At 45.2% G+C, this 25286-nt stretch overlaps 1 protein-coding gene across 1 annotated transcript in view; it reads left to right on the forward strand.

The window, feature by feature from the left end:
* The window catches only part of TMEM132B (transmembrane protein 132B), a gene marked incomplete at both ends in the record, with an annotated part of 268473 nt that overhangs the window by 227781 nt on the left and 15406 nt on the right, over nt 1–25286 (forward strand). Inside the window, one exon of the mRNA XM_080717433.1 lies at nt 1643–1786. Within this exon, the coding sequence (XP_080573559.1) occupies nt 1643–1786 (144 nt within the window). The remainder of the gene's footprint in view (nt 1–1642; nt 1787–25286) is intronic.

A 25286-nucleotide genomic window follows, 5' to 3' on the forward strand; every position in this document is an offset into this window, starting at 1 on the left:
CTACCTCTGAGCCATACTATTACATTTATTTGTTTGTTTGTTTGCGAGAAGGTCTCAGGAAGTTGCTGAAGTCCTCACTATGTTGCCGAGGCTGGCTTCAAACTTGAAATCCTGTTTCAGCCTCCCAAGTATTGGGGTTAGAGGTGTGCGCCACCACGCCCGACTATTTTTGATTTTTGATAAAGTGCCTCGCTAAGTTCCTGAGGCTGCCCTCCAACCTGCGGTCCTCCTGTCTCAGCTTCCCAAGTATTGGGGTTATAGGCACGCACCAACACAGCCGGTTAGGAATATGAGCTATACTGATATGACTTCGGAGTTATCTTGTGATGATTCCATGCAGAGCTGGGCGTGATCGGGCATGCCTCTGATCTCAGGGCTTGGGAGGCTAACAGAGGAGAATTGCAGGCTTGAGGTCAGCCTCAGCATCTTAGCAAGATCCTGTTTCCAAAAATTAAAAAAAAATAGGTCTTGGAGTGTAGCCCGGAGGTAGAAGGGTTTCCAGGAACCCCAGTACCACCAAAAACAAACAAACAAAAAAATAAAAAAAATAAAATGAACGTCTCCACCATCTGTACCCCATTAAGATGTATGACTACAATACACCAAAAAAAAAAAAAAATCGGTAAAGCCGGGCATGATGGTGCACACCTACAGTTCCAGCAGGAGAATCCCAAGTTCAAGGCCACCTCAGCAACTTAGTGGGACTCTGTCTCAAAATAAAAAATAAGAGCCAGGCCGGGTGTGGTGGCGCACGCTTGTAATCCCCGCGCTTGGGAGGCGGAGACAGGAGGATCGCGCAGGTTCGAAGCCAGCTGTGCTGGCGTAAGAGACTCTGTTTCAAAAATATAAAATAGGTCTGGGAGTGTATCCCGGAGGTAGAAGGGCTTCCAGGAACCCCAGTACCACAAAAAAAAAAAAAAAAAGAGCCAGGCCCCCTGCCCAAAAAAAGGAAAGAAAAAGAAAAATACCCTTGGGTTCCACCTCCACTACTAAGATAAGTAAATAATAAGTGAATAAATAAATAAATAAATAAATAAGCAAGCTGGGCATGATGGCATACACTCTTGTAATCTCAGTACTCGGAAGGCTAAGACAGGAGGATCACAGGTTCCAGGACAACCTCAGCTACTTAGTGAGGCCCTCTGCAACTTAGTGAGACCCCGTTTCAAGGCAAAAAATAAAATAGGGCTGGGGGTATAACTCAGATGTAGAATGCCCCTGAATTTAATCCCCAGCACCACACACACACACACACACACACACACACACACACACCCCAAATAAATAAATATATAAAAATAGAAAGGAATATCTGGGCAGGTGGGCGAGGAATCCGAGAGGTGGCAGGAGGCAGGGGAAGGAGACGGGAGGAAGGAGGTGGATGTCAGAGGGTCTCAGGAAGCTTCCGACCCTGGGAGGTTAAGACAGGGATAGCCATGGGGCTGGACTCTCTCCATCTGGGCTGGAAGCTCACTGGAGCCTCCGGGATCTCTGTTTCACGTGGGCTGCACGACTCCAGCCAGTGGGGCCACAGCTTTGGTGCAGAACAGGTGGCCGGCGGCAGGTGGCAGGGTCAGGGCCAGCCCCACAGTCCCTGGGCTGCCACATCTGCTCACCTGCACCGGTCTTCTCTCCCCTCCAGGACACCGAGGTATTGAACACCGCCATTCTCACCGGGAAGCCCGTGTCGGTTCCTGTCAAGGTGGTGGGGGTTCAGGAGGACGGCTCGGTGGTGGACGTGTCGGAGGCCGTGGAGTGCAAGTCGGCGGACGAAGATGTCGTCAAGGTAGGGGTGCTTTGTGTAGAGCTCCAAGTGCACCGGTCCTGTCGCTACTCCTTCTCTGGTACCCAGCGTCTTGTTCACCTGAGCATCCCTTGCTCCTAGCGGCTGAAGGCCAGAACGTCTCACTAAGAGCGGGTGACCGGTCCAGAGGCGCACCGGGATACAGAGCAGTCTCAGGTGGTGCAGCTTCTCTCTGCTGGGGCTGAATCGCAGACACAAGTTCATGCTTATTTTCAGTCTTTCTCCTTTCCTCTCTGTTTCCCTTCCTCTTTTCCTCCAAGCATAGTCTTTTCTTAACGTTTTTCCGTGTGTGTGGTCCTGGGATTGAACCCAGGGACATTCTACCTCTGAGCTATATTTCAAGTTTGAGTTTATGGACATCTTAGCTGGTTCCACAGTCTGGCTTTGGTGAAGTGTGCAGCTATGAACAGAGATACGCATGCATTGGTTTGGTATTTTGGTTTCCTTTCCTTTGGGTAGATATCCGGTAGTAATATTGCTGAATCATATGGTAAGTTCATTCCCATTCTTCTGAGGCTCCTCCTTACTGTTTTCCAGAGTGGTTGCACCGATTTGCAATCCCACCAGCTATGTATTAGAGTCCCCACTCTCCACATCCTCGCCAGCACTTGTGTTTTGGACGACTGCCATTCTAGTCGGAGTTAGATGGAATCTCAGAAATAGAGTCTCACTAAGTTGCTGAGGCTGGTCTGGAACTTGCAACCTTCTTGTCTCAGCCTCCCAAATATTGGGATTACAGATGTGTGCCACTGCAATATTTTCTTAACTTTAGCAGTCCCCATACCATCTTAATTTTGGCCAATGGTCTGTACCCAACAACATTATTTACTAAATATATTTCCTTGAAGTGCCTTGCTCGTTTGGCGTGAATGGTTGACTCAGCTACTTTGAGCATGGTGCTAATAAATGCCTCCCTCTTTCAAGCTTAAAAATGAATTTAGCCTCATTATAAGATAATAAAATCTATGAGCTTGCTGTACTAAATTTTTGTTGGTATACATTAAAATAAATGACTGACTATTAAAAATTCTGAAAAAGCACATCACGTACTCTCTACCTTAATTTGAATATAACCTAGAGAACATAGTTCACTGTGCCGGATTCTTAATCCTCATTAAGATTCTTAATCCTCAGCTGTGTTTCTGACTCCAGTTCTGCCAGTCACCAGCCTGAGTTTTTAGTTTCTCATGCTTTCTGCAGGGGGCTCCTTGAATGACCAGATTTAGGGTTTTTGTCTATTTTTTTTTTTTTTTAGTGCACTGGTCACCATTTGCTTTTGCAGCAGAAACTTGGGGGAGAAAGGACTTCGATTTCCAGAATGATCCTTTCTCAAGTTACTGGGAGAGCTCTTGGGTCCAATCTATTCATATATTTTTGGAAAACACAATAATGATATAATGTTGAGTTCTCTCCTTCCTTGAATCCTACCAGCTGTGGCTCAGAGGTTAGAGGAAGGTTGGTTTCAGTCTTAAGAACTTTAGGGCAGGTAAGAAGCCTTTAGAGGTCCCCTAAGATAGAGAAGGCCTGAACCAGGTGTGGTGGTGTACCCAGAAATCCCAGTGCTTGCGAGGCTGACGCCGAAGATCTCAGGTTTGTGGGCAACTTAGTGAAGATCTCAGCAACTCAATGAGACCTGTTTCAAAATGAAAAATAAAATAGGGCTGGGGGTTCAGAGGTAGAATGCCCCTGAGTTTAATCCCTATTATCACAAACAAACAAACAAACAAACAAACAAACAAACCAAGGAAAAGAAAAAAGAAAAGTCCAGGGAGGTGTTGATTCTTCTCAGCATGATCTACATGGTCCACAAACAGTTTAATAAAGGTGAAATGATATTTTCATGTGGTCTAATAAAACCAAAATGAATCTGTGAGAGGCTCGGGTTTGTTGTAACTTGCTTCCTGGGTTTAGAATATTAATTCTCCCTTGAGAAGAAGGCAGACAGTCTTAAAACCTGTACACACAGCCCTGCCTGGGGCTCCTGCAGATGAACAAACCCGAGGCCTTACATACTCAGCTCAGAAAGACCAAATCGTCAGAGGGTTGCACCGGCACCGATGGGAGGTGTTGGGGAGGGAGGTGTTGCTTTGGTGGGTGAGGCAGACCCTCACCACACCACACCATTCCAGCAAGCAGGCACCAAGGGGTCTCTGCCATCCTCACTCACACCCACGGCTCTTTCCAGTCGGTTCCCTGAGCCTCCAGTTCCCCCCTGAGAGCCTCGGGTGGTGCCCCCGATGGAACCTTGTTCCCCATGCTGTAGAGCTCTGTTCTGGGGAGGCAAGTCCAGGTCCATGGGTCCTGTCTCCATCAACTCAGTGCTGCAAACCAAAAGAAGTCTGACCCTTGGAGGAAGGAAGGTTTATTTACTCATGGGTTTTGGAGATTTGAGGATTGCGTCCATGTTAAACCAGGTTTGTGGAGCTTGGGATTCCCACGATGATGGGTAGCAGAGGAGAGAGCAAGGGATCCGCTCTCTCATCGTGAGAGAGGAGAGAGGGGGCTCTGCCCTCACATCATGGAGACTGGAAGGGGAGGGGAGGAGGGTTGTATAGATATACACACATTTCTTACTTTTATCATTATTTGGTTTATTGTGTGTGTAAACATTGGCAAGTTCACAACAAGATCTGGGTTTCCAGCTTCTCAGGGTGATTGGCGAGAGCAGGTGTTCCTGGGCCCACATCACTTCCTGTGACCCTCGCCCGGGTTGGATGGAGGACGCTCCCGTTGGAAGGCCTGTGAAGACCTGCAGTCCCCCCCAGTCTCCACCACCCCTCTTGCCTCCTGCCATGGAGGATGGGGGACGTTTGTCATTTCAAGCCACACTGGTGGTGCTGGTGTCATGATCCTAGATCACAGAGGAAAGTGAGATATTTCTTGTTCTGTGGTCTTAGGAAAAGAAAGAAAAAGAAAGGGACGTGCGATCTTCACTCTGTCATTCTGATACAGATTTCGGCATCCTTCGAGGCCTTAAGAGGGACACTGGAAAATTGGATTGTGTTCTGTGAAAGAATGTGCCAGGGGCTGAGGGTTCTTGAAACCCGATCACAGGAGGAAAGGCCGCGGAAAGCGTGAGTGTTTAGCCTAAATGGGAAGCAGCAGCCCAGAGCTGAGGGGAAGAGGAGACAGGACCGCGCTTCTTATACCTTTCAAGGGCCGCCATGTGCTGGGTGGAGGAGCTCTGTGCTTTTTATAGTCCTGAAGTAGAAGATACAAGGACCATTTTGAGTTCAATGTAAAGGAAAGACTGCAGAGGTAATAGGTTCAGTGTGTGTGTGTGTGTGTGTGTGTGTGTGTGTGTGTGTGTGTGCGCGCGCGCGCTTTGCTGCGGATTGAACCGAGGGATATTCTACCTCTGAGCTATACTCCCAGCCTTTTTATTTCTTATTTTGAAACAAGACCTCACTAGATTGCTCAGGGTCTCACTGAATTCCTGAGACTAGCCCCAAACCTACAGTCCTCCCATGTTACTGGGAACACAGGCATGCACCACCACGCCTGGTTAGGGGTAGTGGGTTTTTTGATTAAGCTTTTAGATGGAGGATGTTGGTTCCAATCCTCATTCTTTTTTCTCCACCGTTTGACTTTGGGTAAATCACTTAACATCTCTGCTCAGATTCCTTATCGTAAATGCAAATGATAATTACATGGTGTGAAAGGTACTCACAGTAATCAAAATAACCCTTTATTTTTTTTTCCTTTGGAATTGGTTTTATTTTTTATTTTTTTAAATTTATTTTTTATTGGTGCAATGTATTCATACATCACAGTGGTATAAAGAAAATACTTTTGTAGACATACATGCACACATCGCCCAGTCAGCCCCCACCCGATCCCCACCCCGTTCCCTCCCCATCCCTCCTTCCCATGCTTGGCTTAGTGGTTGACATCTAGTATTATAGCAATTTATCCATTATTAACATTGATAATCTCACATAACAGTTTCATTTGTCTGGTACCAAGCTTTTGATGACTTAAAGATAACATTTCAATATTTCTTTTTGCTTTCTTTCTTACCAGAGAATATTTTTTCTTTTTTCTTTTTTTTAGGTGAAACTATCATACATTTATTTATTTATTTTTCAGAAAAAAATCTATCCTGATATGGAATATGGACTCTAGATACCCAAAACAATCTCGAAGAAGACCAAAGCTAGAAGATGTATATTTTCTGATTTCAAACCATATAAAGCTACAATAATTGAAACAGTGTAGTACTGTTCTAAAGGCAGATATATAAACCCTTTGAGTTAAGAAAAAGCCTAGAGATAATTTCTTCCATACATTGTCAAGTTATTTTTGACAAAGTTTCCATGAACTTTTGGTGGAGGAAATACTAGTCTTTTAACTAAATATTGTTGAAAAATAATAATACGTGAAAAAGAATAAAATTGGACCCTTACCTAACACATATACAAATATTAACTCAAAATAGATAAAAGACCTAAATATAAATCTTAATACTATAAACTTTTAGAAGAAAATATGGGTCATAAGTACCTCACAACATTGAAATTGGCAGTGATTTCTTGGATATGATTTCAATGGCACAGGTAACAAAAGGGTAAATAAACTCCCTAAAAAATAAAAAAAAATTGTATATCCAAAGACAATGTAAACAGAGTTAAAAGTTACTGATCCTCTTCCAAGAGTTCCTCTTATGACCCATTTCTCCCTAACTCTCACATATTAGGGAAAGCATCTGATTTCTTATTTTTTGTGACTGACTAATCTCACTTAGCATAATGTCCTCCAGTTCCATCTATTTCCCTGAAAATGATGTAATTGAGTTTTTTTTGATGGCTGAGTAAAATTCCATTGTGTACATATCCCACAGTTTTGTAATGCATTCATCTGTTGATGGACATCTTGGCTGGTTCCATAGTTTGGCTATGGTGAATTGTGCAGCTATGAACATAGGTACACATGCATTAGTTTGTAGTTTGGTTTCTTTTCTTTTGGGTAGATACCCAACAGTGGTATTGCTGGATCAAATGGTAGATTTGTTCCCATTCTTCTGAGGATCCTCCATACTGTTTTCCAAAGTGGTTGCACTAATTTGCAATCCCACCAACAATGTCTTAGAGTTCCCACTTCTCCACATCCTCGCCAGCATCTGTTGTTGTTTGTGTTTTGAATGATGGCCATTCTAGTTGGAGTTAGGTGAAATCTCAGGGTAGTTTTGATTTGCATCTCTCTGATTGCCAGTGATGTTGAGCATTTTTTCATGCATTTATTGGCCATTTTAATTTCTTCTTTTGTGAAGTGTCTATTTAGTTCATTTGCCCATTTTGTTATTGGATGCTTTGTTTTCTTAGTGTTAGGTTTCTTGAGTTCTCTGTATATTCTAGATATTAGTCCTCTATCAGAGGGGTAAGGTGGCAAAAATCTTCTCCCATTCTCTTGGCTCTCGATTGAGGTTCTTGATAGTTTCCTTTGCTGAACAGAAGCTCTTCAGTTTCATGCAATCCCACGTATTGATTCTCCTTTTAATTTGTTGTGCCTTTGGGGTCTTGTTGAGGAAATGTTTGTCTGTGCCTATGTGTTGTAGTGTTGGACCTATGCCCTCTTCAAGGAGCTTCAAGGTCTCTGGTTTAATTTCCAAGTCTTTGATCCATCGTGAGTTGACTTTTGTACAGGGTGAAAAAGTGGGATTAACATCCAATTTTCTGCATATGGTTAACCAGTTTTGCCAACACCATTTGTTGAACAGGCTATCTTTTTTCCAGTGTATGTTTTTGGCCCCTTTGCCCAAAATAACCCTTTAAAACACTTCAGTCGAGACTTGGGCTTTTAGAAGCTCAAAAGATAATTGATTTAAAAATATTTTTTTCTACATTTAAGTTGTGGGAAAATTTCCTAGAGCAAGAAAGGGTACATGGCTAAGTTTTTGAGCTGGGCGTGGTGGTACACACTTGTAATACCAATATCTGGGAGGTTGAGAGAGGAGGATCGCAGGTGTGAGGCCAGCCTCAGAAACTTAGCCAGACCCTCAGCAACCTAGTGAGACCCTATTTCCTAAATAAGAAATAAAATTGGGCATGGAGTGTAGCTCAGGTTTAGAATGTCCCCGGGTTCAATCCATTGTACCACATTAAATATATAGACAAACAAGTAAGAAGAGAATGACGGGGGAATTGGCATGAGCTGGATGTGAGGGAGCGGCCTTTTATTCTTCTCTTTACAGATTCTGTGGGCGTCTCATCAAATGGCAGTCTCATTCTGAGCATAACTCATTGCTGTTTGATAAAATCTGTGCGTGCTAAAACCCCGTTGTGGAATTTGGGGCATGATGAAATAAGAATGTCTATCTAAAGGAGATCACGTAGTGCGTGACCTACATGAGTATCATATTGATACCTACGTTGCTTATATCCCTGTTCGTATCTGTGAATCCTTATCTCCCCTCGGTTGAGAAGTCCACACCACTGAGACTCTGCCTCTTCTACTCATTCTTTTGCTCCTGGTCCTCTGAACAAGGTGTGGAACACACCCAGTATGTGTTGAGTAGACAGGAGAATGAATGCTAGAGATTTGTGGAGATGGAATCAGATACTGTGCAGGCATGGCTGCCCCATCTTTATGGGGACACATCCACTGAAGTTTCTGCTACTGGGACTCTTCAAACAGAAGTAGAAGATGTTTTGTAGCCATGGAGACTCGGCATTGGGTGGAGACTTGGGCCTGGCCACAGGTTCCAAGTGTTCTATTCTCATGGGGACGTTAATTCCACAGGTACTTTGTGACCATCCATGTGTGGAAGGCAATGTAGAAAGGGCGCTGGGAGCTCCGCAGGTGGGGCGCAAATGAGCCCTTTCGTTAGGAGTTTCCTACAGGTGAAGACTATTAGTAGGTGACATTTATCGAACAGTTACTAAGTGCCAGATACCACTGTAAGGCAATTTCACAAATACTTCTGAACCACCCCCTTGTGGAAGGCAATGCATAAGGGGCTTTGGGAGCTCCACAGGTGGGATCTATATGGATCTCCCATTAGGAGTCCCTACAGGTGAAGAGTGCTAATAGGTAACATTTATTGAACACTTGTTCAGTGCCAGATGCTACTATCAGGACATTGGCGGAACTGATTTTATTTTCCTCGGTAGGTAATACTATGATTTGGCATTTGTGCACGGAAGCAGATCATTAGAAGGGTTCACTCCAACACTTGTGGGTGTAGGGGTTCGCGGTCCCTCCTGGGAAGGATGGCTCCAGAGCCTTCAGCCTCCTGCACCGTGAACCATCACTCTGAAGGCGCATAGAGCACCTGTAGGGTGCAGAGTGGCGGTGACAGTGGTACCCATCAGGAATCAGTGAGCGCTGGGCCTTCTCTGAACGTGCAAAAGGCTTCTTTTCAGCCACATCCCATGGAAGGCATGTATGCATATTAGTCTTGTATGGCTGCCGTAACACATCACCACCAACTCGGTAGATTGAAATACACATTTGTTGCCTTGTAGTTCTGGATTTCTTAAGTCTAAAAGGAAGGTCGTGGCAGGTGGCGTTGATGGATCAGATGTCTCTGTGTATGAACGACTTGGAGTCAGAATTATTAGAGGTAGGTGGCGGCTCGGGAGGAGACAGAGATCTCCTACTCTCCTTCAACCAGCATCTTTCTTTTATTGAGAGTCTTAACCAAAACATTGTAAAAATTATTAAACACAGGAGACAGCAAAGCAGTCGTGGGGTGAGTCAGATGAATCAGGGAAGGAAAAGATAAGTGATTCTGGGAAGTGAGGAGGTCGCCATCGGGGTCCACCTGCTTATGGGTCCATTTGATCTTCGGAAATTTGCTTGCATGCAAACAAATTTCCACTTGGGTGGGCAGTCTGTGCCCCTCCCCAAGCCTCAGAGCTGATGACTCAGGTTTGCAACAGAAGGGGTGTGTGTGTGGTGTGCTGTATCTTTATATGTCCCAGTCACTCTGAAGGACCCACCTGGATACAACCCATGCCCAGCTCCTTCTCAGAATCTTCAGCGTCTCTTTGCAGATGTACTAGTTTGTATTAGTCCTTTTGCACCATGTATTGCTTTTCTAGAACTGCCCGAACAATTCACCCAAAATTAAGTGGTTCAAAGCAATAAGGTTTATTTTTGCCCAGTGATGGAGGCTGAAAGTCTGGAGCCAAGGGTTAGAAGGGCCCATCTTCCCCTGGGCGCTCTGTGGAAGGACCCTTCCTTCTCCCAGCTTCTGGGGGCTCCAGCCCCCCTTGATTTATGGCCACATCATTAGATATCTGCCTCCTTTGTCATGGTCCTACCCATGTGTGTCTCTGTATGACCTACCCTTCCTTATAAGTATATTTATCATTGAATTTAGAGTCACCCTAATTCAGAAAGATTTGTTCTTTTATTGTGTGTGTGTGTGTGATACTGGGGATTGAACCCAGGGGCATTCTGCTGCTGAGCTATAACCCATCCCTTTTTATTTGTTGTTTTCTTTTGAAATCAGGTCTTGACAGGTTTCTGAGAGGCTCATTACATTGCTGCGGTCATCCTCAAACCAGCGATCCTTTTGTCTCAGCCTCTCAAGTATTGGGATGACAGGTGCGCACCACCGTGCCCGGCTGGCATGATCTCTTCTTGAGGTCCTTTAAATTACATCTGCAAAACCTTTTTTTCATTGTTACTTTATTTTCCTTGTGTTTGTAGTTTTGGGGATTGAACTCAGGGGGATTCTATCTCTGAGCTTCAGCCACAGCCCTATTTTATTTTGTTTTTATTTTGAAACTGGGTCTCGCTGAGTTGTTGAGAGGCTTACAGAGTTGCTGAGACTGAAAACCTGTGATCCTCCTGTGTCAGCCTCCCGAGTACTGAGGCCATAGGCCAGCTATAACCTCACAGCCAGCTAAAATCCTTTTTCTAAACAAGATCTCAGTCCTAGTTACTAGGGGTTAGGACTCAGGCATACCCCTTGGGGGCAACATTTCAACCCACTGCCCCCCAGGTGAGGCAGGTTCTGAGGCTCGGGATATGGAGCCCATAGAGCATGGTCTTTGTGCTGTCGGCCACAGTCTACTTTTATTTTCTTTGCTAAGTCTCTTTATAGGTCTTCAGGGGAAGATAGAAAAATGAAATTTGCATATTATAATTATAACTTAATCTTTGACTATCTTATCTTTCTAAGTGATGTTTGTATTTTTATGCATTTGCTGCTATATCGAGGCTTCCAGCACCGCGGAAGCCAGTTGTGCACCCGAGGCAAGGATGGGCTCTTTGAGGCTCCCATAAACATAACTGTAAGCCTGAGCATATCTTGAAAATGGTCCCTTCAACTTAGGGCTGCAATAATGAAGTTTCTGGCCCTCTGGTATCAGCTGGACTCACAATAACAAGATGTTTTACAAAAGAGGCTGATAAAAGGGCATTCACATTTTAAAGCCTTCTCTACCCCAAGAAGAATCTTGTTTCCAGAGTCAGTCTGTGAGGGGTAAAGTCAGACAGTGGACATTGGGGGTGGGGGATGAGGTTTATTCCCCCCGTCCCCCTCTTGTTGAACATGTGGGGATGTAGTTACTGGATGAAGTGTGGAGGGAACTTGGGCACCTTGGAGAGCGGCTGGGCTTCCTGGTTACTAGATGGCACTCGGGCACCAGGAAGTGTGTGTTCCGAATGGAGGTTCGTAGAGAGGCACGCCCGAGCTGCCACACTGAGCAACATATATCACCCTCCAGGTGGAGGGTCCTGGCCAGGCGTCACAGGCTCTGGGCTCTGGCAGAGTCAAGGTACATTCAGCATTGGTGAGTATTAGTTCCATGGTTGTTGTTTCAAATAAGAGAAATGCTAACTTTATTTGGAATAATACAGAGAACACCCACCCCAAATTTAAGGTGTGTGTGTGTGTGTGTGTGTGTGTGTGTGTGTGTGATACTGAGGATTGAACCTAGGGTCATTTTACCTCCAAGCTAAACCTCCATCCATTTTTATTTTGTATCTTTTTTTTTTTTTTTGGTGGTACTGGGGTTCCTGGAAGCCCTTCTACCTCGGGATACACTCCCACGGGCTACACTCCCAGACCTATTTTTACATTTTTATTTGGAAACAGGGTCTCCTAAGCCAGCGCGCGGGGCTGGCTTCGAACCTGCGCGATCCTCCTGTCTCTGCCTCCCAAGCGCGGGGATGACAAGCGTGCGCCACCACGCCCCGCCTATTTTGTATCTTTGAAACAAGGTATTGCTAAGTTGCTGAAGGCCTCACTCAGTTGCGGAGACTGGCCTTGAACCTGTAGTCCTCCTGTCTCAGCCTCCCAAGTACTGGGATTACAGGAGCGCACCGTTAGGCCTGACTCAAGGCTATTTCTTTCGTCTTCAGCAGCGCTTTCACAAAAAATCCTGCAAAAGCCGCCGCTCCTCTGTTTCTGGGCATAAATTTCCTTTCTTCACCCACCGCCAGGAGCTGCCTGGCTAAGAATAAGCTGTCAGGCAGTTGGGGCATCATCACACGATTTTCTCCTCCTTTATGCCGGCAATTTGGGCTGTTATTGTTCCAGTCTAATCGGAGATGTGTCATGGACTTCCTCTTGACCAGGGAGAGACACTGCCGCCTCCTCAGCCTTTCGTTCCCATCAGCTTCATTACGATTCCAGGATTAATTAGATCATTTGCTCGTTTCTGTCTTTGGCATCGCTAATTAAGAGATAGCATTCTGGAATTGTTTCTGCACGATTCCGGGGACTCTCGGCACGCGCCAGGTGAACCTGCACGCCTCCCAGCATCACGTGCTGGGCGCCGACCCTCCCTCCGCACCTGGGAGCGTTCCCCCTGCCCCTGCTCATCCGCCCGAGGCTGGAGACGGGGCCTCCAGCTGTGCCTCCGAGTCCTTGACTTTCCTACAGACACGGATTCCCTGTCCGCTCTTAGAAAGGCAGTCCTTCCTGCTGCTCTGGAGCTCGGTCCACAGTGTCGCTCTCCCCAGGCAGCGTCGATGGTGGGCAGACCCTTCGCTTCCCCGTCCCAGCCCGCTGGGCTCCCAGCAGGAACGCCAGCGAGGTGAACACACTTCAGACGCTCAGCGGCCCATTCCACCATGAGGCCTGGCTGCCGGCTGGGAGGGTCTGTCACAGAGGCGCTGTGTGTGCGGAGCCGGCTGCCACCCCCACCATTTCGTGTCCTGACGGATTCACAGAGGTGTAAGTGACACATGGGAAACCCAACAGATTTCAGTGGAAGTTTTACATACTTGATAGTTTCAGAGGTGTCAAGGCTTCACCCAGATCAGGATAGTGAACATACGTTTACCTTCAAGTCTTTCTGTGCCTATTTATTTATGTAGTGGTATTGGGAATGGAATCCAGGGGCATTCTGCTTCTGAGATACACTCCCAGGCCTTTTTATTTTATTTTATTTTTTTAAATTCTGAAACAGGGTCTTACTGGGTTGCTGAAGGTCTCACCGTTTGTTGAGGCTGGCCTTGAACCTGCAATCCTCCTACCTCAGCCTCCCAAGCATCGGGATTGCAGGCATATACCGCCGCACCCAGCTCTTCATGGCCTTTTAAGATTCCTTTTAATTTGAAATTCTTCCTTGTTATGTGTATCAGTAACTCATCCTCCCTTTGTTTCTGGTGGTACTGGGGTTCCCGGAAACCCTTGTACTTCCGGGCTACACTCCCAGACCTACTTTTATTTATTTATTTATTTTTTGGTGGTACTGGGGTTCCTGGAAGCCCTTCTACCTCCGGGCTACACTCCCAGACCTATTTTATATTTTTTTAATTTGGAAACAGGGTCTCTTACGCCAGCGCGGCTGGCTTCGAACCTGCGCGATCCTCCTGCCTCCGCCTCCCCAGCGCGGGGATGACAAGCTTGCCCACCGCGCTCGGCTAACTCATCCCTTTTTTATTGTAGAGTAGCATTCTGTTGTGTGAGTATGTTATAGTTTGCCAGTCTGATGATAGGCACTTGAATCATTCCTAATTTTCGGCTATTATAGCTAATGCTGAGAGGGACATTAAGTTGAGCCATTGTCTGGACATAAGCCTTCCTTTTTGTAGAAGAGTTGCATCATATGGTTAATACATACTTTCTGAGAAAGCGTCAAGCTGTTTCCCCACGTGGCTGTAGCACTGGCGCTCCTGCCATCAGGGTGTGAGAGTTCCACGTCTTTGTCAGCACTTGGTATTATCGGTCTTGTTAATTTTAGCCATTCCATGTGGTTTAGACAGGTGTGGCATTTTGGCTTCAGTTAACCTTTTCTTAATAACTAATCATCCTGAGCATCTTGCTGTGTGTACATTGATACCCACAGATCTTTGGTAAAACATATGTTCAAGTTTTTTGCCAATTTTTTTTTTTTTGGTGGTGCTGAGGATTGAACTTGGGCATTCCACCTCGGAGCTATACTTCCAGCCCGAGTTTACTTTTTACTTTGAAACAGCATCTCACTAGGTTGCTGAGAGACTCGGTACCTTGCTGAGGCTGTCCTCAAGCCTGCGGTCCTCCTGTCTCAGCCTCCCAAATACTGGGATGAGAGGCGTGTGCTAATATGCCAGGCTCTTTTTGCCAATTTTTAATTTAAAAAATATGATTGAGCCAGGCATGGTGGCTTATGCCTGTTAAGCCCAGTTCTTGGGAGACTAAGACAGAAAAGTCATAGGTTCAGGGCCTGCCTCAGCAACTTTGTGAGACCTTGAGTAACTTAGTGAGACCCTGTTGCAACAACAACAACAACAACAACAACAACAACAACAACACAACATAAAAAGGGTTGGGGGTATGGGTTGGAAGTAGAATGCACCTGGGTTCAATATCCAGTACCCTCTAATACAGAGTATGATTGTGTTTATCAAATATGATTTAAAAGAATTCATCTCACACTTTGTCTTTAATAGGGCCTTTTGAAGAGCATCCATTTTTCATTTTGGTGAGATCCAATTTATACATTTTTTTTTACGGATTATGTCTTTGCTGTTGAATCTAAGAAGTAATCGCACACTCCAGGTTTACAACTTTTCTTCTCATACATTCTTTTCTAAAATGTTTATAGTTTTTACCTTAAACTTAGGTCTGTGATTAACTTTTGAGTTAGTGTTTGTGTCTTTGAGGTAAGGTCTACATTGATCTGTTTAGCCTGCCGATCTCCAGTTGTCCCAGCACCCTTTATTGAAAAGGCCTCTTTCCCTGTTGAATTATCTTGGTGTCTTTGTTGTCTGTAAAAAGAGGCAACTTTAGCCGGGCGTGGTGGCGCACGCTTGTAATCCCCGCGCTTGGGAGGCAGAGACAGGAGGATCGCGCAGGTTCGAAGCCAGCCGCGCGCGCTGGCTTAGGAGACCCTGTTTCCAAATAAAAATGTAAAAATAGGTCTGGGAGTGTAGCCCGGAGGTAGAAGGGCTTCCAGGAACCCCAGTACCACCAAAAAAAAAAAAAAAAAGAGGCATCTTCATCTCTTTCTAATCTGAATGGCTTATGTGATTGTCGTACTTAACCAATCTGGCTGGAGTCTCCAATAAAGAATCTAGTAGGCGACCGAGAAAAGCGGGGCTTAAGAGCCCCGCTAACAACCAATCTCCATTACCACAAAATCAGCGCCTTTCATAGCCAGAAAACACCATCACCAGAGAAACAAAAAAATCACCAGGCTCCAGAGAGAAAGCGGACTGAGAACAGAGCTCAGAGCCACAGAGGAGATACACCGGCCTCACGCCCGAGGACGCGGCAGCAGTGCTATACTGCCGGCGGCAGCGGCAAATTCACCGGACGGCTACAGCAAGCCGAAGTGAGCCGCTGAGGAACAGCCAGGCGGGATTTCTTGCCGCAGGTAAAATCTAAAGCTCCCAGTAGCTGAGCTCAGCACACGCTGCAGGGATTCAGAGTGGAAATCAAAACCAAGAAGAAATACGCCAGCCTCACGGCCGAGGGTGTAGCAGCGGCGCCATATTGCCACCGGCGGCAGCAGTAGAGAATTCACCGAATCCAGTACAGCTACATCTGAGTACTCAAGAACAGTGAGTCAAATTGCGGGCCACAGAGGAGAAATCCCAGTACTGTACTCCCTGGGACTTGACCCAGTGGAGGAGTGGCAGTGGCAGAGATATCACACCATAGGAGAACGTGCAACCTGGCACCCCCCACAGTCTAAAGCAGCCTCTATCGACTCTCTGGGTCGGAGACTCTGTGATAAAACCCAGTAAAGGAGTAGTGGGGTCTGAGATACTACTGACTCGAGATCCAGAGCACCTTAAGTGAAGTCATAGTGACCCAAGGGAAGAACCCAGAGAAAATACAAACTTCTGAAATCATGGGAAAGAGGAATAATACTGGAGCAATGAATGCCCACAACCCCACAACATCAGAACCCGATAAAACAGAAAATCAGAGATTTCTAGAAGATCAAATCAGGAAAATAACTGTAGAAATAATAGAGGTGCTTCGAAAAGAACTCAGAGAGAGCCAAAAAGAGATAAAGGATGCAATTAATGAAGTAAAGGCCTCAATTCAAAGCATGATTAGACCACATGGAGAACAGAATCTCGCTCTTAGAAGATGATCATTCCAAAAATGAACGCATAGTTTCTAATCTAGAAAAAATATCCGACAGCAGGAATCTGATATTGAAGAAATATGGGCCCATTTTAAGAGAGCTAACCTAAGAAGAATTGGAATAGAGGAGGGAAAAGAAAGTGAAACCAAAGGGATCAACAATCTCTTCAAGGAAGTAATAGCAGAAAATTTCCCAAACATAGAGCAAGAGGTTGATACACAGATCCAGGAAACTTATAGAACTCCCTTTAGACAGGATCGGAGAAGAGGAACCCCACGCCACATAATTGTCAAAATGACCAATGTGGAAGCCAAGCAGAGAATCTTAAAGGCAACAAAAACAAAGGGCCAAGTGACATTCAGAGGCAAACCAATTAGAATCACTCCAGACTTCCCAAACCAAGTCATGAGAGCCAGAAGGGCTTGGAGTAACATATTCCAAACTCTGAAAGAAAACAACTTCCAGCCAAAAATTTCCTACCCAGCAAAACTTTCTATCAAATTAGATGGAGAAATAAGAAGCTTCCATGACAAACAGAAACTGAAGGAATTTATGTCTTCAAAACCAGCACTAGAGAAAATACTCAAAGAGATTAACTACAAAGAAGAAATAGGTAACACACACCAGAACCAGAGAAACAAGAGTTTCCATCCAACAGACAACTAAGATTGGTTATCTATGGAGATTCATTACTTATGTTAGTCTTTTACCTATCTCTAAATGGTATTGTTTGCCTTTATTGTTAATTTTTAGGATTTCTAGTTGGAATATTAATATACCTTCAGATATAGCATTTGGAAATATTTTATCCAATTCTATTAGTAACTGTTAACTCTGTTTACATTGTCTTTGGATATACAATATTTTTTTATTTTTTTAGGGAGTTTGTATACTCTTCTGTTGCCTGTGCCATTGAAATCATATCCAAGAAATCACTGCCAATTTCAATGTTGTGAGGTTTTATGACCCAGATTTTCTCCTAAAAGTTTATAGTCTTAAGATTTATATTTAGGTCTTTTATCTATTTTGAGTTAATATTTGTATATGGGGTTAGGTAAGGGTCCAATTTTATTATTTTCCATGTAATTATTATTTTTCAACAATATTTAGTTAAAAGATTATTATTTCCACCACCAAATGTTTGTGGAAACCTTGTAAAAAATAACTTGACAATATAGGGAAGAATTTATCTCTAGGCTTTTACTTAACTCTAATGGTTTATATATCTGCCTTTAGAACAGTACTACACTGTTTCAATTATTGTAGCTTTATATGGTTTGAAATCAGAAAATATATATCTTCTAGCTTTGTTCTTTTTCAAGATTGTTTTGGGTATCTAGAGTCCATATTCCATATTAGGACAGATTTTTTTTCTGAAAAATAAATATATAAATATATGATAGTTTCACCTAAAAAAATAGAAAAAAAATTCTCTGGTAAGAAAGAAAGTAAAAAGAAATATTGAAATGTTATCTTTAAGTCATCAAAAGCTTGGTATCAGACAAATGAAACTGTTATGTGAGATTACCATTTTTAATTTTGGATAAATTGCTATAATACTAGATGTCAACCACTAAGCCAAGCATGGGAAAGGAGGGATGGGGAGGGAATGGGATGGGGATCGGGTGGGGGCTGACTGGGCGATGTGTGCATGTATGTCTACAAAAGTTTGTATCCCACTATGATGTATGAATACAGTGCACCAATAAAAAAAAAGAATCTAGTAATGGTTGAATAGAGCTGTGTGAATGAATGGCTGTCCTTGTCTTATCTGTGGCCTTGGGGAGAGAATATTCACTTTTCTCATTAAGCCAAAGCTTGCTGAGCTTTGTGTGTGTTTGTTTTGTACATGTTTTTTTTTTTAATCAGGTGAGAGTTTTTCTTATATTTCTCATTTATAGAGGGCTTCCATCTTGGATTTTATAAAAATATTTTTATGTTTATTGAGATGATTGTGTGGTCTTTGCCTGTTGTTTTTCAAGTATGGCGCTATATTTATAGGAATTATTTATATCTTATATATTGTATATATATATATATTTATAGGAACTATTTTATAGGAATAAAAAGTTTTCAAATATTTTGAAATTCTTCATGCTTCATAGATGGGAAAATAACAGCATTCCGGTCAACCTTTTCTTGGATTATGCTTTCATTTAACCTTAAATTTAAGGTTTATATCTAATAAATTAAAAAGTTGTTTTAATTTTATGATTTAATTTTTTTTGTGGCTGGGAATTGAACCCCGGGGCACTCCACCCCTTGAAGCAAGGTCTCCCCACGTTGCTGACAGCCTTACTGAGTTTCTGAGGCTGACCTCGCAGTTGTCTCAGCCTCCCAAGTATTGGGATTATAGGCATGCTCCGCCATGCCTGGCTGGCTTACTTTAATTTTTAAATTTAATAAAATAAACATTTTGCTCGACTGTTCCCCAGCCCCGTCTTTGGGTGGGCAGATGTGCAAATCACTGTGCCGTAGACTCAACGTGTGACAATTCGCACTTCTATTGTTCAACCTTAAGACTTAAAGGGTTTTTCTCTGTTTGATGCTAGCCTAAGAGGTCTCCGCAGTGTATGGTAGGAACATCTCTGGATGGAGATATCAGGCACTGGATCGGTGTCAGAGGCCAGCTGTGCTTTCAGTGGCGATTAGCAGTGAGACTCAGAGAACAGCAGTAGCTTTTGTCTACAGACCTGCCCCTTATGTATTTCTGAGCAAAATGCACGCCTCCGTGCCAGCATGACGTATGCATATGTATTGCATATTTTCTGGTCATACTTATCTAACTATATACACATCTGTGGTTGCCCTGACCTGCCTGGTCAGGCTTATATAATTAGTGCTCACCTGCTGGGATCAGGTCCTATCGCCTAGACCTCCTCTGGGCTCTGCCAGGTTACCCTTTATGGCCTAAGAATTCAGTAAAAGATTTGAGTGAGTGGGTAGAAAGGAGATCTCTATCTTGGAAGCTGGTGTTCTGTAAACAGGAATTATTATTATTATTATTATTATTATTATTATTATTTTGGTGATACTGGGATGGAACCCAGGGGCCTTCTACCTCTGGGATACACTCTCAGACCTATTTTATATTTTATTTGTAAACAGGGTCTCTTAAACCAGCTGAGGCGGGCTTCGAACCTGCGCGATCCTCCTGTCTCAGCCTCCCAAGCGCGGGGATTACAAGCGTGCGCCACCACGCCCGGCTGAAAACAGGAATTATTCATCATGAGCTAAATGAAGCAGTAGGATTTCTGGAGTATCAGCCACCTGGGGCAGACATGCTAACCAGGGTTTGAGGCTTAATTTGACCTGGATCCTTCTGATGAGGATTTAGCTCAGTGGACACTGAGTTTGATTTTAGAAGCAGAAGCCCCTGATATTTACAAAACCATTACTTATGTTGAGTTTAGAAGTGTATTGGTATTAGTCAGGGTTAGCTGCAGTAACAGAACTCACAGGATGCATGGATGATAAAAGGGGATTTCTCCAATCAGCTCACAGTTCAAAGCAGTATAGTCCCAAGTGGCCGCCTACACATAGAGAGCTGGAGTGACCAGCAGCCGGTCAAGTGGTCCAAGAGCTGGGGTCTCTTGAGTATAAGTAACTGATAATGCAGTCCCAGTCCAAGATGGGAAGCACAGGAAACTCTGGAGAAACAGTGGTGAAAAAGCAGTTAGAAGGGCACCAGAGGGCTGATATCCCGGGTGAGGGCGGACGCGCTTTTCTCAGGAAGAGCCACACGTGCCCTCACATAGCTTCCTCCTCCTTTTCATACAGGTCCTGCACCTACCAGAGCTGCGCTGCCCACATTCAGGGCAGGACTTTCCCTTCAGTCTGCTCTTGCAGAAGCCAGTAGTCTCATTAGCACACCCAAAGCCACACAATCTTAGGTGCTGCGTAATCCAGGCAAGTTGATGACCCAGAGTAGCCACCACGGTATCTTACATGGTGAGATGAACATTAAGTGTTTCCCTAGTACAGAGGGAATCAGGATCGTTAGATATGGCATGCTCCTCCCCTCCAGGAGCTGGTCCCTGGCATTTGCAGCAGCCAGGGTATGTTAACATCTCTTTCTCTGGTAACATCTCATTCTGCTAAGTCTCTGTGCTTTCTGCTAGATCCACAGACAACTTTACCTGGTCTTAGGTGAACATGCCTTCTATTCCTCCTCTGTCCTCCTTCTGTGACATAGAGTGTGTGTCCTACCAGCCAGGCATGTGGCGCATGCCTATTATCTCGGTTACTGGGAGGCTGATGTGGGAAGGTTACAGATTTGAGGTCAGCCTCAGCAACTTAGTGAGACCCTGTTTCAAAGATAAAAAATAAAAATAGGGTTGGGGGCAGTACCTTGGAGCTAGAATGCTCCTGGAACGAATCTCCATTGGCACCAAAAACAATATTTGAGGGGGGATAGATCAGAGGTTGGGTGCTGAGCCAGTGCAGTTCATACATGGCTGGTACTTAGGCATGCAAGTCTGTTTTAACACTTTCTAGACCGGCTGCTGTGAGAGGGCAGGCCATTTTGGTCTGTTTCATTCGGTGCTGAGTTCCTCCCAACTTAGAGTAGCACCTGGCACACCGTAGGCCCTCAATCAGTATTTGTTGAATGCATGAACTTCAGAAGCATTGAAAAATAATATTCCACAGTAACGAAGCTCAGCCTGGTGTTATCTCCTTGAACTTCCTGTCCTTTGGGGGAGAGAAGAGATTACCTGGACTCAAAGTGGTATGTCTACATGTCTGCCGTCCTTGCCCATGCCAGGTGACTGTAGCATATTGTTAGAGAATTGGATGTCTCTTTGTGTTTTGACTGTTAGTGTGAGAGTCGATTTACTTTGGAGAAAGCTATAGAGATAGCGGTCCCTTGACAGAATTCCTAGAGTTGGTGGGGTGTCAGCAGTCTTTCAGGTATATGGCTCCTCATTTGCACTGTGAGTGAGTTAGCATGCACATGAGTGTTAGTGTGCATGTGAACAAGTGTGTTAGCACACATGTGTGAACTACAAACTGGATTTGCACTGTCTTTGGTTATTTAATGATATGGGGGAACAATACATCCACTGACAGTTCTTTGGAGTGACAGACGAGCTCCCCCAGGGCTGCAGACGCGCCTGATTGTCAGTTCCCACTGTGCCTGGTGAGCACGGTGTTCCTAGGAAGCTTTGGCTGGAGAATGAGCGGATGGTGTGCTCGGGTGTGAGACAAGAGGAGCACAGCGGGTGTGTGGCATGGTGGTCGCTCTTGCCCACGCTGGTGCTCTGAGCAAACGCTATCATCAGACGCCACTGATGTCACGGGAGGTGTGTTCAATGCATTGGTTTCTTGTCCTGTCGAGCATTTCCCTTAAGCTGGCAGCTCTGTGACAGGCAGGGCCCTCGTCAGTCTCTCTCATTGGTGCATTCTGGTCACCTGGCTCTGTGCCTGGCACCGAGAGCATCTGCTCCATGAACAGACACTGAATGCAGCCCTGTAGTGAGCACATTGTGCCAGGAGATTAGACCCCTGCTCGAGGAAGAAGCAGAGGCCATGAGTTCTAAACCTATCTTAGCCTTCACCTTCTGGGGGATCATGGGACATCTGCTTTCCAAAATTAGATGCGCAGACTGACAGTGTGTGATGAAAGCATGCATATATTGGGCACTGGAGGTTTTCCTGTGTTCATGCAATCCTTGTATCCCATGGGACCTTGGTATAGAATACACATCTGACAGATAAGTCACCTGCATGGGGCAGTTGTTTCAGTCAGCACTCTTGCAGCTATAATCTAAAAATCTGACCACATAACATAACTTAGAGAAAAGAAGATTTATTTTCTCACGGTTTTGGGTTCAGTCCATGTGAGGCCAGGGACCGCGAATCTTAGGACATGTCAGTGGGAAGTAGAGAGAGGGAGAGCGCAGAGCTGCGCTTCTCACAACATGGAGGCCAGAAGGACACAGGGCTGAGGTCCTCACATCATGGAGGCCAGGCCAGAAACGAGAGAGAGAGAGAGAGAGAGAGAGAGAGAGGGAGCCTTTATAGAATCCCCATCAGCTCGAAACATTAATAGGTGAGCTTTTTAGGGTGCACTTTATATCTCTCTCTAATAACAGTTGATTACCATCACCTGAACCCAGGACAGGGCTGGGACTTTAGCCACAGAGCTTAACCCTGAGCCTGGACTCTGAGCTACGCGTTAGCGTTAGAGAGCCCTGGGCGCACCCCCCGCAGAGTGGCTAGCCTTGCCCGTCTCCAGGCAGGCTTTTCCTCCTTACTCTCGGATCATGTGCAAATGGACTTGTTTTGCTCATACCCAAAGAGGTTACAATTATTATCGTTCACACATAAAGCTGTGTTTTCTTTTTTCTCTTCAATATCTCAAATGCCTACAGAGAAACTTACTCCTGTCAGCCACTAATGAACATAAAAACAGAAGGAAAACTGGAAATCCTTTTGCAGCCAAGTGCCTTGGGCCACGTGTCATGGGCACCGGCGAGAAGGTCTGAGATTCTCACGTTTCCCCCAAATATTCAGGGAATTTGGCCCGAGCAGCTTATTAGCGCTCTATTGATGGCTATCACTCGATTGATGAGGACTTTTAGAAACGAATGCTACCTTGTGCAACTGGCAGAAATGTAATTTGTTTTGGCTGAAAACTATGGGATGGGGCTACCCAGAAGCAGATGTCGCGAATGACACAGCCCCCGTCACAGACATGGCTTCCCTTCCCTCTTCCGTTCTGCTGGCAAGGGGGGCGGGCTCCAACAGTGCAGCAGCATTTGTACTCACAGGCCCACTTGGTTCCTTCTTTTATTACTTTTCTATAACTGCTCTTAGAATCGCTTATTCCATGAGCCCATTTTTGGTTACTCTGTTTGTTGGTCTGCTTGTGTGTTGACTTACCTTGTTTGCTGTCTGTGTCTCATAGTAGAATATGACACCCACGAAGACAGTGATGTCCTCCATTGTCACCTCTGCATTCACAGCACTGAACACTGGACACAGTGGATGAACGGATGAACACACATCCACTTGCCCGCGGACTCACGCATTCCTTCAGTTTTTAAATGCAGCACTTAATACCCACTAGAGTTTTGTTTTTGTCTTTGGTACTGTGGTTTAAAATCAAGGGCATTCTACCACCGAGCTACACCTCCAGTCTCTCTGCCTGCCTGCCTGCCTGCCTTCCTCTTTCTTTCATTCTCTCTCTCTCTCTCTTTCTTTTTTTTGGAAAAGGGTCTTGCTAAGTTGCCGAGGCTGTCCTCCAGCCTGTGATCCTCCTGTCTCAGCATCCTAAGGTCTAGGATTACAGATGCCCACCACCACTCCAACTCTACCATGTTTAGTGTAATAAATGGAGTCCTTATATCCGGAATGTGGGTATTTTCTCTCCCATGTCGAACATCGTTAGGTAAAAGGACATTGTTTGGGTTGCTAAGTGAGCATTCAGGCAGGTGTTTGTAAGGCACACTTTGAATCCTGCCCCAAACCCTCATGATATTGTGGAATCTCTGCAAAGACATCTTCTCCCAGCCCTTGTAGGTCTCTTTCCTTTTCACAGGCCAGCAAAGAAATGACCCCCTTTCTGAAATCATTGCTTGGGAACAGGAAAGAGAACTCTGGGTTGTAATGCCTGGCATGCACATTGTAGGGCAAGTTTTCTCCCCAAATCATGGCGAAGTTCCCTTAGGCTCATAGCCAGGCTCCATGAGACATCCTCAAGCCACCTGCCCCCTTGGTCCAGAAGGAAAGAGAGTTTGTGCATAGAATTGCCTGGGGGAGGGGGAAAGAATAAGTGATTATTAACTCAAAGGATGGTGTGAAAGTTTGGACCACAGGAAAATAAAATGAGACAATGTTGTTGGGCAATTCTTGGCTCCTGGGGTAGCATCAATCATCACTAATAAGAAAGCAGCCGATTCGGAAACCTCATTCACTTAATTATATCAACACAGCAGACACCTTGTGGGCTGTCTTCCCAGGTTGAGATAATTATCTTCTTTCCTTTCTCTCTGGTAATTGCTGCTCCTCACCTTTCCCTCCATGTGTGAGTGGGCTGCAGGCTGCAGGCTGCCATGTTTATATTGGGAGACCCCTTGTTGTGGAAACAGCTGATTGGCCAGTGAACCCACTCAGTGGACCAATCAGACTCTCCCCGCCAGGATTTGCAGTGAGTTAGTCCTGATGGCAGCTGGCTCGGGTGAAAGGCTGCATTGCGCCCGCCAGTACATGGATGCACGGGGCTGATCAGTCCTCGAAGTGAGAGGAAGGGATCAGAAGAAGCAGGACACAGGCCTGGTGACCTTCTGTTCCTGGTTCCTGTCCTTCCCTCGGGAGGTTCTACCACTCCCTGGCCCATGGATTGAGCAGAGTCTCTTAGTTAATAGAAGCACAATCTCCCTCTCTGCTGAACTTTCACGAGAACTCTGTCCCTTGTGACTACATGGTCGCAACAGTCAGAATACCGCTTGTTTCCAGCCTCACACCAGGACTGCAACCAGCACTTGCCAAGCTAGGAAGGACTCAGAGTCATTGCAGGGTCGACTCCGGTGGCCATCTGTGCACTGGACACTGCCTGGCCCTCCGGCTTCCTTCCTTTCTGACCCGCTCTGCCTGGCGGGTGCTGATGTCCTGCATCTTGTAGGAATTTATCACTGTGAACTGAGTTTGAGAGAACCCAGTTCTCTCAGCAGCAACAAACAAATCTTGCCTCTGCCAGGTCTTTTCAGAGTGGGCACGTGGTGGGGAAGCCATTACTATCGTAATTGTGCGTGTATGGAACTCGGGAGGGCACCCAGGGGCATTCTACCTCTGAGTTACACTCTCAAGCCCTATTTTATTTTTGATTTGGAAAGAGAGTCTCACTAAGTTGCAGAGGGCCTCACGAAGTATCTGAAACTGGCTTTGAACCTGCGGTCCTCCTGTAGCAGCCCCTGAAGTACTGGAATTACAGGCATGTATCATCATGCTGGGCTGGGAAGACATTGCTCTTATTCACGGTACTGAGGATTAAACGCGGG

The sequence above is a fragment of the Muscardinus avellanarius genome, assembly GCF_963383645.1.
Source record: "Muscardinus avellanarius genome assembly, chromosome: 21".
NCBI lineage: Eukaryota > Metazoa > Chordata > Mammalia > Rodentia > Gliridae > Muscardinus > Muscardinus avellanarius.